This window comes from Scomber scombrus, chromosome 22 (assembly GCF_963691925.1).
Source record: "Scomber scombrus chromosome 22, fScoSco1.1, whole genome shotgun sequence".
Taxonomy (NCBI): domain Eukaryota; kingdom Metazoa; phylum Chordata; class Actinopteri; order Scombriformes; family Scombridae; genus Scomber; species Scomber scombrus.
In genome coordinates, this window is record NC_084991.1 from 13,074,647 (window position 1) to 13,088,649 (window position 14,003).

Here is a 14,003-nt window from a genome sequence, read left to right on the forward strand (position 1 = left end):
TGACAGTTCAGCCTGCATGCATCGGGTTGAGGTTGTGTTTACGTGAGTTGTTTTATTTTTTTAAGTTCAAATGTGTGAAGATGTGATCATATGTTTCAAGAACGAGCTTAACCTCACAAAGATAGCCAGCTTATGCTTAAGAGAAAAATACATTTTAGGGCTTATATAGCTTAAAGCAGACATCAGCGCAGCCTTTTAAAAATAATTTCATTGATGTAAAATGTATAAGTGGCTCAAGGAGTGATCTCAAGTCAGAGGGAAATGCCTGAAATAATGTTGTTTCCTGACGACTCCTCCTAGCTAAATTAATGATAGATGTTTGGTGTGTGTGTGTGTGTGTGTGTGTGTGTGTAGTGTTGCATGTCAGCCGCTGTGTATTTATGTATCAGTAGGATGAGACAAAAGCCCCTTCAGCCCACTGTGCCTGTTTGGCCGAGCCTGTCTGACCCCGCCATTTGATTTGTTCCACCATTGCCACTGTTTATTTCTACTCTTCCTGTTTGCGCTTAACTGACCGTTCCTGTGAATGCTGGGTAAAAAAACAACATTTAAAAAAAAAAGGGAAAAAAAGGAAAGAAAATGGTGGGGTGTCACTGCTTGTGATTGTGGTGGGTGGGTGTGTGGGTGGGGTGTTTGCAATGTGTCAAAGCTCACACAGCGCAGAAAGAGACAGAAAAGACAGCTTTCGACCACAGTGCTAACATGTCAACAGAGATTAAACTAGTTTATTATTTTCAAAGAGGAAAAAAAATTACGAAACAAAAAAGCAGTCATATTTTACACTAGTGATTATTATTAAATTTTTACAACCATTCAGTCTGCATAACATAAAGAAATAATTCTACATCTTTGTTTCTTTCGTATTTTTGGTACTCTGATTTATACATACAAATAACAAATACAGGAACTTTTTTCACAATGCATATAATCTGTGGGCAGGAAGAAAGTCTTTCAGGTGATCAAGTGTGTACGTGTGTGTGTGTGCGTGCTTGTGTGCGTGTGTGTGTGTATGCGCATGAATGTGTACGTGTACGTGCGCGTCAACACAAACCAATTGCCCGAGACCTATAGCACATCCAAAAAAAAAAAAAAAAAAGAAGAGAGACGCCTGCAGCCAGAACTGCTGAGTCTCTGCAAACTTAATGCAACACAATTCACGCAGGCGAAAACCGAGGCCTGCCTTTTCTCAAAAAGTCTCTCCACTCTCGTCTTCTCACCTCCTCCTCCACTCTTTCCTTTTCCTCCCGAACTCGGAGGTGTCCTCTACTCACTCCTCCGGCAGCAAGTCTCTCCTCCTGCTGCGACTCGTACCCTTCTCGTCGTTAGCTGCCCAGGGGCAAGTTTCCTTTTTTTTTTCTTACTTAATTAAAAAGTCTTCATTAAATGTACTGTATTTCATACAATTTGTACAAATATATTCAACGTCTGTCTCTCCTCATCTCCAGCAGAAGAAGAAGAGGAAGAAGAAGAAGAAGGAGAAGAAGGGGGGAGCAGGGTGGTGGGGGCGAGGGGGGGTGGGTTCCTGTTACACAGGTGCAGGGTGAAGAGAGGTGGGCTGGGGAATTAAGGGAGAGGATGTCATAAAAGTTTTTGTAATGTTTGTTTTTTGTGATGTTTGAGTGGAAAAATGGCTTTTTGTACACAAATGGAGCTGCTTATCATGGGATCAGCTGGGAGGACAGCGTCTATGTGGTGGTGGCGGTGGTTTTTGGGGGGAGAAAATGTTCTTTCTCGCCCCTTGGTTGGAGGAAAAAAAAAAATCTTCCCCCTGGAGGTCAGTGCGCCACAGTCAAGTCAAGTCTGCAAAGCATTCACATCGCAGAGGTACACTTTGATTTTTATAAAAATAAGATACAACTGAGGATAAAGGAGCCTAAGGCCTGTCGCTCTCACTCACCGCGGCTCGGTGGTGAGACAGGGGGAGCTTAGGTTGGGCCGAGGAGAAGTTTATTTGTCTTTTAGGATATGGAAGCAGGTCAGCAGAGGTACCGAGGGGGGGTGTGGTGGTGGCGAGGCCGAGGTTTCAGGGGCGATGCAGCTCTGGGAGTTTAAACCCATAGCTGTGACCATACTGGAAGGGTGGTGGGGGGCGAAGGAAGGGTGCATGGGTGTGGGGGTGCTCAGCATGTGGCCTGAGTGCGAGAAGGGAGGGAAGGATGACATGTGGCGGGAGAGCGCGGCCGGGCTGAAGGAGCTGCTCTTGTCCATCAGGCTCTTGGAGAAGTCGTCCATGGTGTCTTGGGACTTTTTGCTCTTCTTGGACTTACTGGACATCTTCCTGTTCCTGGTCTGGATGCCTTCCTTCTTCATGGTCAGAGGTCGGTTGATCTGCTCTCGAAAGGAGACAGAAAAGATGGCAGGTTAGTCTTTTGTTGCAACTGATTCTGAGCATTTTTTGTTTGTTTGTTTGAGTGCAACACAGATGTCAGGAGTCACAGTTACATCTCCATTTACATTAAGCAACACAACAAGAAAGGCACCGCAAGTGAGAGATGTCTTCAAGTTTTTAAAATAAATAAGAAAAATGTGGCGCAGCCTGAGCTTTTAGTTTCCTTAGAGGCAGATTTGGGGCTTGTGACATAATGATATGTAATGGAGTCTCATTATGAGGCAAATCTGACTGTCTGATCCTGAAAGAGAAGATTGTTTATATATACGCTTTGTGTGTATGTGTCTATCGTTGTGTTTGTGTGTGTTGGAGTGGATATAAATGTTGATTCCTTTAAGCTGGACTGTATCTGAGGCTGTGGCCATGCCAGAAAGAAAGAGAAGGAGAAGAGGGGGGTGGGGGGGGGGGGGGGGGGGGGGGGGGGGGGGTGGGGGTAGTGGTGTGGTGGATGGAAGATGGAGAGAGTGTGTGCAGAGCAGAGACGGAGAAGGGTCTGGCAGCTAACGTGCAGCCAGTCAACCACAGAGACACATGGCCATGACGACCGCCGGCGTCGGCCAAGTCCTCCTCTCCACCCTCCTCCTCAACCGCGTGGCCATCTCCTGGCCAAAATGGCCACAGCTGCCATATTCCAGCATAGGTTTAGCCGGGAATGAGAGCTGGATGATGGAATTCCGGCTGTGGGCAGGATTATGAGGCGAGGTGGATGAGGACGACTGGCTTCCTGATCTTTCTGAGCGCTTCTTCCCGGGGAAATGGGAACAGGGATTTCTTCCTCACTCTCTCGCACTGTCTGAGACATTGGCATTTTTTCGCTGACTCTTTTAAGCAGAATGGCCTCGATGATTAGTGGAGGGCAGAGATCTGTGGCCCCCCCAGTGATGTGGTTTCACTCTCTAAGATGTGGCGCCATACTGGGTAACTTTCTCTGCCTTGACTGCCTTGCTTCCAGCTCTGAGGCATGCTACGCCCACCTAAAGCCTGTCAGGCCTCTGCTCTTTGATGCTGAGATGTCTACGGTCTCACAGAGGAAGCCTTGGGCCTCCGGCCTGCGCTCGGCCGCCGCCCCGGCACATCAAACAAAAGCCGAGCCAAAGCATTTGAGTCAATGACCACCGCAGAATACACACATCCTCCCTACCAACACCAGTACCTAACCACCTGAAACCTCAGCCCATGTACAGTGGTGTCAAAGCTGAAAACGCTGCACATCACTCAGAGACAGAGATGAGAAAGACGCCTTTCACACGCGGTGAGAAAACCCCTGATTACTAAAAAGAGGCTCTCTATGTTTTGGGTGTTAACAAGGCCTCATGTTTGTGACAACTTGTCTGTTTTCAGAAGCTATCTAAGCCAAAGCTTATGTGACAACAGACTGCTACTGTCAGGTGTTTTGGGACTGTACACACACACACACACACACACACACACACACACACACACACACACACACACACATCAAGAGCACAGGCGAACTGGGACTCCACTAAATTCCCCATGAAGAATGTGGAATTTGTTTCAAAGGGAGCGAGCCCTTACAGGAGTCTGGATATACCAAAATAAACTAATTTCACAATTACGTCGAGGTCGGGGTCAGTTCAAATGCTAATATGTAACTGGGAAATATTATTCTTCTCTCCTTTTAACCTTGGTCTGAATCTGTTTCTGCAGCGCCTAACTATCTGCCAAAAGTAACATGGGAAAATGATTTAACAGGGAGCACTTGCGTGACAAGCGGGGCAGCAGAGCAGGATATTCTTCCCCTTACACACATGGATATAGGATATAGGTAACCTTTATCTGTTGTCTGTGAAGAGGGGAAAATATTACCGACATGTGGCCTCAGAGCAGTTATAGCTTGGTTATTATTATTATTAGTTTCAACCACAATGGCTGTTTGATTAAAAGTGACAGCTTTGTGCACAGGAGAGGAGAGAGGGAGAGATAAACGAGTCCCTGGGGTTTTCAGATTGAGGATGTGAAATGATGTGGTGAGGCACTAACCAACCCAAAACGAATCAGACGGATTGATGGTCAGAGGGGGGACTCAAAGTCCCTGGCGCGCTTGGAACCAAAAGGCTAGAAATAAGTTAAAAAAAAAAAAAAATCGGCCTGGAAATTAATCGAATTTTAATTAAGCTTCCTTCTTTAATATTCAAAAGCAAGGCGGCTGCGGGCTTAGTTCACTTCGGTCTTATACATTTTAGATTCGCACTTACTGCCAATAAATCATATTAATTCTACAGTATTTGTTATCGCCGTGGCCCCGGAAATTCTCTGCAGGGACAAGTCAGTTCAAATATATTTAGCAGGAGGGGGGGAAGGTGCCCAGCAGGACGTGATGAGAAAAGAAATGGAAGCGAAGGAATAAATATTAAAGACAAGCTCAGATGACTTAATGAGATATATCCTATGCAGGTTTATTACTTACATTGTGCAGTTTAAAGTACAGGCCGCAGGCGTTGCACACCGGGTCCCCGTTGGCGTTTCTCCGCCACAGTGTCGTCGTTGTCGTTTGACAGTTTGCGCATGACGTCCCTGCCCGTCTGGCTGCAGACTGTGCACAGAAACAAAACAAGAAGCAAAAAAAAAAAAAAAAAAAAAAACGTCACATGACCACGTAATAACCCAATCAACAGAAATGTTTATTCTGACAGATGTAGCGCCAAGATCCAGGGTTGCCATTTCATTTAACACTGACAGATTTCTGATCAGATTAGAATATGGCTAACTTTTTTTTTTTTGCGTAAAGGCTTTCCACAAAGATTTGGGTTTTTTAAAATGTTTCTTTTTGGTAATTTTTGGCAACCCTGTATACATGACATCTTGCATAGAAGCCTGCTAATGCCTATGAATGCAATGCAAAGTAAAGGCAGATGTATTTTTATTTCATGTCAGATACATAACGATTAAACACAGTCATTAATTTTCAGTCATGCGCATTGTGTGTTGAGACTGTTCCCAAAAAAAAAACAAAAAAAAACTGGCAGTCAATAAAGGCTTTATTTTACTAACTGTACATACACTCTCATTGTCCACCCATGGGAATTCTTTTTTGCATTCAGTGCAAGCTGAAAATAGTTTAAAATAAAGACAGAAAAACCAAAAACAGAGCTGCTTTCACTGGAGGCTAAAAATAGCGTCATAGAGAACATACCTCCTGGAGAATAAATATTTACAGAAGACATAAAAGCAGTTCCTTGAAATGGGAGAGCTATTAAATCTGATTAAAATTCCCCTTATAGTGCGTGTTAAATGTCAACCTCGTGACAATTGAAATTTTAAAAAAAAGCTCTAATGTGGTAATATAGATTTATATGGATTAATCCTTTATTTAAAAGGGTCTTATATAGGAGTAGGCTTTGTAGGCTGTGTGCTTTCTATACACTTGGATATTATGATAGAAAATATGACTAAATGATGCAGTAAAATAAACCATATAGCATTAATTGCACGCCAATTAAAAGCATAATAAGAAGAAAAATTGGATATTTTTGGCTTCGCTTCAGGCTACTATAGGCTAGTAAAGCCTTCACTTCATCCTGACACAGTGAAAGTCATGTCTTCCCATGGATTTAGCTGCCTGCCTGCCTGCCTGCCTGCCTGCCTGCCTGCCTCACAGCCCAGTTTGCTGCAATGGCTTGACATTGATGTTATAATCTCTAAAAACAATCAATAGACAGGTGACCGCAAAGGACACACTAACGCAAAGGACTACATTATCTCTAGCAGGGATTTTCCAATTATACACATGTGGTGGCCTAATAACCTCTGCTGCTCTGTGCTTTGAATAACCAATCAGAAAGGAGGAATAAATCTTATTATTATTATTATTATTAGTCTGTTAGGTTCATATATGATGTGTGTGTTGTATCTCACCATTTATTTATTTTTTTTACCATCAGTGGTGTAAATTCCCTAAATTCTTACGCATCTTAATATTTTGTGCCACCAAAAACATCAAATCTCAGAAAAATATGAGCATTAAAAGATGGCGTGGGTGAGTTATTACGCAAATGATCTGATTCACGGATCATATCTTACACTTTAAATCCTCCTCTGATCTAATTTTAAGGTCGTTTTTTTTTTTTTTTTTTGCCATCTTTCCCACTTATACATAAATAAAAAAACTGCTATAGGGTCACATGTGGCGTGGCAATTAGCCCACACCTGACCGTCCTCGTGTGTTTTTTAGCAGAGGTTATAACACTAAACAATCTGAAGTCGTGACTGTGTTGCTGGCCTGGCTCGGACTCCGCAGCCTTTATGTTTTGACTGGGGAAGCGGGGCTGTGTTGTTAAAAGCGACTTATCTGCGCTGCTCAGATATCCGGCAGCCTTTTCCTGGGAAGTCGGTTTTTCACATTAGTGGAGGAGAGAAGAGGTCCAGAGCTGAACTGGACAGCCATCTTTGCCTCGAAAGATTTTTTTTTTTCTTCTCCTACATGTAGCCAAAAAGGCTGAGGAACTCCTCTAAAACCTCTGACGAGAGGGGCTTCCCCCTGAAATATCTGCAAACTGCAAAAATAGCTTCACCTGAGGCTATTATACCACCAAAAAAAACTATGATACCAAAGTATTTGAAAAGCTAAAATGTTTTGTTTGAATGCAGGCCTGCAGCCATCAGTGTAAAATCTACAGAGGTATATATTTTTTGTTTGTTTTTTTAATGGAGGCATCCCCAAAATACACATGGGACCCATATTGCTCAAACAGAATACGTTGTGGATTCAATGACAATTTTTTTTTTAGCAAATAAAAAATAGCATCGTCATTGCATTTAAAAAAATATCAACTGTGCAGTTTTTTCTATGGTAGTATCTGAAAACAGAGACCTGCACTTGTCGAGTCAATTTCCTGCAGCTAATAGGCCTACTTCTTCCTGGATAGGGGAAAAACAGAGAGAGAGACGGAAATGTCATCAATAGAGAGATGGAGAGGTGGAAACGTACCAGCCGCCGCTTGGGTTTGATGAGAGGGCGATTCTGCCCGTTCATCTTGTGATAGAGTCCGCAGGCGTTACACAGATAGTGACCCGTACCGTCCCGCCTCCACAGCGGAGTCGACGTGGCTCCGCAGTTCACACACTCTCTACCCTCTGCAAGAGCCAACACACACACACACACACACACACACACACACACACACACACACACACACACACACACACACACACACACACACACACACACACAAACACACATACACAAACACACACATACACACACACGCACGCACACAAACCCAAAACACACACGCACACAACATGGAGACAGTGTCCTGGTCAGTTGGTCCTTTGAAAAGTGTAAATTATTTCTTTAATGCATTTAATCTAAACTGAGAATAAAAAAAGGGTTAGTAAAATATTATGAATTTAATAAAGCATGCAAAATGCAGTTATGTCATATTTACAGCAGCAAACATCAATAATCATAATAATAATAACAATAATAATATCTATGTGATAGTTTGCATGAATTGTATAGCAGCAGCAGCAGTTTTTATTATTATTAATCAAACACACACACACATACACATACACACATTGAACACATGTGGTTAGTGTTGGTGGTGAGTAACAGTTGTGTTAAGGTCCATAAAGCAGAAATCATTGAAATAAAACCACAACATCTTCAAGCTACGTGTCCTTGAACAGGATTTTTTTTTTTTACTACACAAAATCCACTTGGTGCTCGGTGAAATATATTTTTTTATAGATTCTAATAAAACAGGCCCTCTTCTTTCTCTCATCAACCCATCTCTCCTTTAAATAACAATAATAATGGTAATAATAATAGTGTAGTCTGTAGGCTGTATTATGTCTTAGAATAGGCTAAATCCTTTGCTTTGAAATGATTGAGGGGGTGTTCAGGTTTGACTGGCACTTCTCTAGTGACACCGACAGGTGAGACGCGCACTAACAGTTTGATTATAGTATAAGGGGGCCTGAAACTGAAACAAGGGAGCTGCAGTCACAGTCAGATTATTTGAAAGCAGAGACTCACACAGTGCTTTTTGTGCAACGCCGAGAGGCTTTTGCATTTTCATGCAGCTGCACTTCCCCTTTTTTAGCTGCAAAAACACACACACAGCCCGACTTCTTCACAAAGAGAGAGATGCGTCAGTCCGGGTCGTGTTGTGTTTTAGATGTGACAGACATGCAAGCACCTGGACAAGTATGTCTCTTTTGTTGGCAGAAGAGGACGCTGCTAAAATCAAACAGGAACTGTGTCGGATCCAGTGCACACAAAAAAAATAAAATAACACAGGCCTCTGCAATGCAGAATTTGTGTTGCACAAGGTGTGTTTAGCTTTAGAGAGACGCCTTTGAGCGAAGTTGATATGATGCACACACTGCTCTGATAACCTCATTAAAACGGGGAATACTATTCAAATCAGGAAATATCTTTAAATGCACATTATCTCACATTATCCTCGAATTAAAATCTTTATTTGCATTAATGGCCCTGCGTATGATGCTGAATAATCCCGATGATATGCATCAACTAATCCACTGTTTTCTATACTCCCATCAAAGCCGCTGATATTAATCTCATTACAGAAAAAACTGCTTTTCAGAGGCGCAGCAACAACCTTTAAAATAATTACCCCGTCCAATTTGGAAATATCTTCCCTCACTCTCTCTTTCTCTTCCCTCCCTCGGTAGTTGGTGCACTCTGTCACGGCGACGGTTCAGCCGCTTTTTTCCCTGTGAATGAACGAGCAGTATCCGGTGCTCTACCGCTGGGTAAACAATGCAACTGTGGCGTGCACTGGTCTGACAGTAATGGGATTATCTTAAACATATAAACGGGGCGACACAGCCCAGAGAGCTGGCTTCCCCTCTGTCTCATTCCCCCCTCTGTGTTAGTGTAGAGGAAGATAATACAAAAAAAAAAAGACCTAAATTAATCTGAGCGTTCAACTCTGAACCTGTTTTGCGTCATGATGAATTCTGTTGGAGAGAAAATATCCAGCTAAGTCTGGGAAATTGAATTTTTCTTTAGAGAGTGAGTCTTAATTTTATTCAATAAATTAATTAAAAGTATTTTGTAAATTCTTCCAACTAGGCCTATAATTTTTTTTTAAATTAACTTTAAATTAAATCCATTATTATTACTACTATCATTATTATTAATAGTATTATTACTATTATTATTATTATTATTATGCTAAGGTGATGATGAAAGAAAGAGCTTTGACGCATATTAAAGCGCCTGTAAAGGTTGACTTGTTTGGCCTTTAGCCCCAAAAGGAGAGTTTGTTCATGTGAGGGATGAATGAGCTGCTTATGGGCATTTCTCTTTTTTTTGTTGTCTATAAAAGATTAAACATGTCTGATCATTAAGGCTGCAAATCTGGGGAATAATAGTTAGATCAAAAGGGAATGTAATAAAGCGCACGCCTACCTGAACAGGACCTTGTTTTTGGTCTTGTTTTGGAACCATAACTAGAAGATGACCCACCTATCAGGCTACTTGGTGGGAAGAGGCCTGGGCCGTATTCAGGGACATAGGATGGGTATGTGGCGATGGGGTGGTGGGCAGAGGATGACCCTGCTCCTAATGATGCCACGCTCCGGCTGTGAGCTGACTCCAGTTTCATACTCTCGGCCAGGGTCACCTGGTACTTTATGCACTCTTTATCCTCCTGCCGACCGGAGCTGCTGGAGCCCGGGGTGGATATGCCCGGGTCCGGGGATACGTCTTTCGGAGGGGTCGGGGGAAACGTGAAGAGGTGCGGACTGGAGTGACCGGTGGACAGGGAGGAGGAGGAGGCCGGGGGGTAGACGGACAGGCTGGCCGGGGAGCCGTGGTGTAAGTGGTTCTTGGGGAAGGGGCTCAGGTTCCAAGGGGAAGTGCTGTGGTGCGGGGCGATGCCTTTGCTCCCCTCCAGCCAGGGCAGAGAGCCGTGCAGTAATGAAGGACGGCACACCTGGCTACCTGAGGCAGCACAGAAACACAAGAAAAACATTACAAGCTGACACAAGTCTGCAATCACAATAAATACACATTCACATTATTTTCCATTTGAAAGTGTCAGAGTGGAGATTTAGGGGCCTAAGCAAGCACAAACAATTACGCACAGATTTACTCAATATATTTACGCACATTTTGAACACAAAGCTCTCGTTTAATTTGCTCCTAGAAGTCATTTTTTTAAATACTTTCTATCGATACTATTTTGACGTGTCGGAATTATTTGATCCCCTTCTTGTGAAGAGAAACTAGAGGGTTTCATGTGGCCCCGCACGTGCATAATTTTGCCCTTTGGCTGTTTCATTGATGCGACACCTGAAAACTTGTAAGCCAAAAAAGCCTCAAAAGAAAAACTTGCGATGTGATTGACTGCTCAGGAAGTTAAACGCTACAATATAAACAACACCACTAATACGCTAGAAGTGCTGATGAATAGAATATTTTTTAAATCAAGATAAATATTGTGCATGAGCTCAGACGTGAGAACGGGCTGCTGAGCATTACCAAACATATTCCAGGTGTATCTGTGCCCTCTATGCCAACACGTCTATTTGTTTAAATCCGTAACCAAATACTCGATTGATCCAGAAAACAAATTACACCCCGAGCTTTAGAAAAACTTTGACATATGAGTCAGCTGAGTGTTGTTTTTATGTTTGTAAGTTTAGACGGAAACAGGTTGTGATATGAGCAGTGCAGAGAAACCAAAGACAAACTGGAGGTAAACCATACATGTTTACGGCATGGTTTCACAACACTTAAGCTTCTCATGATTTTCAAGCAAAGTCAACTCAGGCCAAAACCGAAACACGGTCTGTATCACACTTAGATTACACAAATAATTCCTAACACAGTGACAGTAATTGAGTCTTTTTCTGCAGTGGTAAATTACGCACCAAGACCGAAACAGGATAATGTGCACATTATTAAATAAAAGGCCTAAACAGAGCGTTTACTTACTGTGTGGAGGAGGAGGGTACCTCTGGACGGCTCGGACTGAGTTTCCATAGTATGGAGAGACGTGGTTCCCCTGTCCATCGATATTAAAGAGTACATCCACATCGTCAGCGAGGGGATACTGCGAAGGGTCCATGTATGAGTGGCCGAGGCCCGGGTGATGTGAGCCGGGATGCTGCTCGTTCAACACCGCTGGATGATGGCTCATCCATCGTGGCTGATCCGCACTTACTTCCATTGCTTTTTTTTGTTGCTGTTTTGTCTTCAGCAAATGTTCATGCACGCCGAAGCAAACCGGTACAAGTCACAAGATAAGAAATAATCTGTCCCAAATCCGTTTTTAGTTAAATCCACAGGTTCCGCGCTTGCTTCCGATCACCTGGAGACAGAGAGAAGAATTTATTGTCTTATTTTTCTCAAATTTGTTCACATGCAGCACGACTCTAAAAAAGCTCACGCTTAAGTGAATTTACCCGGGTTTTTCTTTTTTTTTTAAATAAATAAATATTTAACCACGAAACATACCCCACATTACAAATGCAACAAAGGTGTTGACATATAAATACGTCCAAAATGGAAACCAGTCCCACGCAAAGTTCCTGAACTTCTTCCTCTCACGCAGACAATTAAAAAAAAGTGTCAGATTTTCAGCCCCAGCTCAACAAGTAGTGGAGGTTTTTGGTGCGGGCGCTGTTTGCAGCCGATAGCTTCACTGCACACTGACCACCAGCAGCAAGTTAAACTCACTGATCAAATCTGTGTTTGTGCGCAGTTGTAGCCCTCTCCATTAACTCCGCTCCTCTCTCTCTCTCTTTCCCTCTCGGTCTGTGTGACTCTTGCTTGCTCACCCTTGCTCTACCTCGCTCTCTCTCTCTTTTGCTCTCTCTCTCTCTCTTTTGCTCTCTCTCTCTCCCCCCTCTTTTTTTTTTTTTTTTTTTTTTTTTTTTTACAGTGAAGGCATTCTTTCAGGATGGCGCCAGGCAGCTCAATGCTTGCAGACAGCTGTGGCGCGACGCAACTTAAGGAGGGTCTGTCAGTGTCATCAGTTAAGGGGAGGGGCCTGCCCTAATTGAATATAACGTGGGCCAGGAGAGATTTTTTTTTCAATGACCTTGCCAATAAGATATTATTAAAATAGGGATGTACCTATTTAGCAGGCCTTAAAAAAACCTAAACACACTATGTGCATAAAAACGTTTTAAGGCGCCAAGTTGACCATGCAGGAGGTTAAATAGGCAACACAATCTTAACATGTATGCAACATAAATTTAAATATGTTAAAAGTAGAAAAACAATTAAAATAAATAGAATATATATATTTAAATCCACCATAATGACATTTTAACCAAATAAATATAAATAATAATAAAAAAGAGGTAGTAGAAGTAATGGTTGTTTTTGTTTGAAATTGAGAATAAAGTCACATTTTCAGTCTGCTGCAGTTTATCTTTGCACAGCACGTAAAAAGAGAGAAAGAGAGATAGATAGAGAGAAAAGAAAGGCTGCAGCAGAGCCTGTTGCTCTGGGCCAGTAGCAGGTTGGTGGGACATTTACGCTCTTAAAATTGTGACAGTGCGTCCTCTCGCGGTGACAGGCACATTATTCTAATGGCAGATCCAAACTGAGCCGATTTCCTCACCATGAAGCAGCCGCGGACTCACTTTATAGTTTCCTCCAAAAAAGAAAAGAAAAAAACGTCTGATAGTAGGTTATTCTTAGCTGTCAGTTACCACACCGGTATCTTTTGCAGTAACCTAACATAGTGCAGCAACTCCAAACAGACAAGCAACAATGGCTCATGTCATTATTTATTCAAAACAGTGCATTAAATGTAACACGATAGCGCGCACTGGGAGTGATTTAGCCTACCTCATATCGCTTTGTATATTTTTCCAGCTTTAACAAATAAAAATAACTATAATTTAAACAGCAACATTTTCCTCTCTGGAACCAGAGAGTAATTCACCCTGCATGTTCAGTGTCACACATGCATGATGCCGGGTGTCTTCAGTGTTATTCCACTGCAGAAATGAGGCTTCTCCTTGGGGAAGTATTTTATGTCTGAAGCCCAGTTTGGTTTCTCCGTATATACTTTCAGATTGGCAGTGTGTAATAGTAGAGTGGTGTATGTGTGTGTGAATAAAGAGAGGGGGGGCAGCCTCGGCGACGCCACTGGATGTGACGTCACGCGGTGTAAACAGTCAGGAAATGAACCCTCTTACGGCACGCAGTGGGTAGGCAGCGGGAGCGCGCACGCCCTTGCACCACGTAGGTATCAGCATTATCCTGTGACAGTGTAATATCAGGTAGGGTCGATTTGGTGGGAAATTCATTGGGCTGCTTTTTTTTTTTTTTTTAAGTGCATGAATTGGACTATCAATAATCAGTAACAGGCTGATCAGATAGATTAAAGGTATATTTCAGAATTAGAACTATTTTTTTTTACATGTGACCCTACAAGGCCACACGTTCAGGTGATGACTCCATTAGTGCGTACTCGACTATGTTCCCAATTTTAACCCCCCCCCCCCCCCCCCCCCCCCCCCCTTTGATATGGAGGTTGTTCCCAGCCGGGCGCGTGGGAGCACAGACTGAGAGAGACTTGGCAAGGCTTGGTATTTTTCCCTCTCCAGGATAGCCCTACCTGGAGAGAGAGACACACACACAGAAAGAGGAAGC

General features: G+C 42.9%; 1 protein-coding gene across 2 annotated transcripts; it reads right to left on the reverse strand.

Moving 5' to 3' along the window:
* Nucleotides 1-1,523: 1,523 nt before the first annotated feature.
* gata3 (GATA binding protein 3) lies at nt 1,524-11,604 on the reverse strand. Of its 2 annotated transcripts, XM_062443619.1 has the most exons (6): nt 11,328-11,604; nt 9,798-10,331; nt 7,430-7,486; nt 7,224-7,270; nt 4,821-4,946; nt 1,524-2,328 (listed from the first exon to the last, which is right to left on the reverse strand). In XM_062443619.1, the coding sequence occupies exons 1-6, from the start codon at nt 11,560-11,562 to the stop codon at nt 1,948-1,950; spliced, it is 1,380 nt and encodes a 459-aa protein (XP_062299603.1). In that variant the 5' UTR covers nt 11,563-11,604; the 3' UTR covers nt 1,524-1,947. The 2 variants fall into 2 exon arrangements, with proteins under 2 accessions (XP_062299603.1, XP_062299602.1); XM_062443618.1 differs by having other exon boundaries at nt 7,224-7,486.
* Nucleotides 11,605-14,003: the final 2,399 nt, after the last annotated feature.

Excerpts from the sequence above, each read along its gene's own strand:
- gata3 (XM_062443618.1), bottom strand. The coding sequence starts at position 11,562 with ATGGAAGTAAGTGCGGATCAGCCACGATGGATGAGCCATCATCCAGCG. Across the intron at positions 10,332-11,327 it reads GTACCCTCCTCCTCCACACA|GTAGCCAGGTGTGCCGTCCT; the intron begins GTAAGTAAACGC and ends GTGCTGCCTCAG. Across the intron at positions 4,947-7,223 it reads AATTGACTCGACAAGTGCAG|TCTGCAGCCAGACGGGCAGG; the intron begins GTCTCTGTTTTC and ends TTCTGTGCACAG.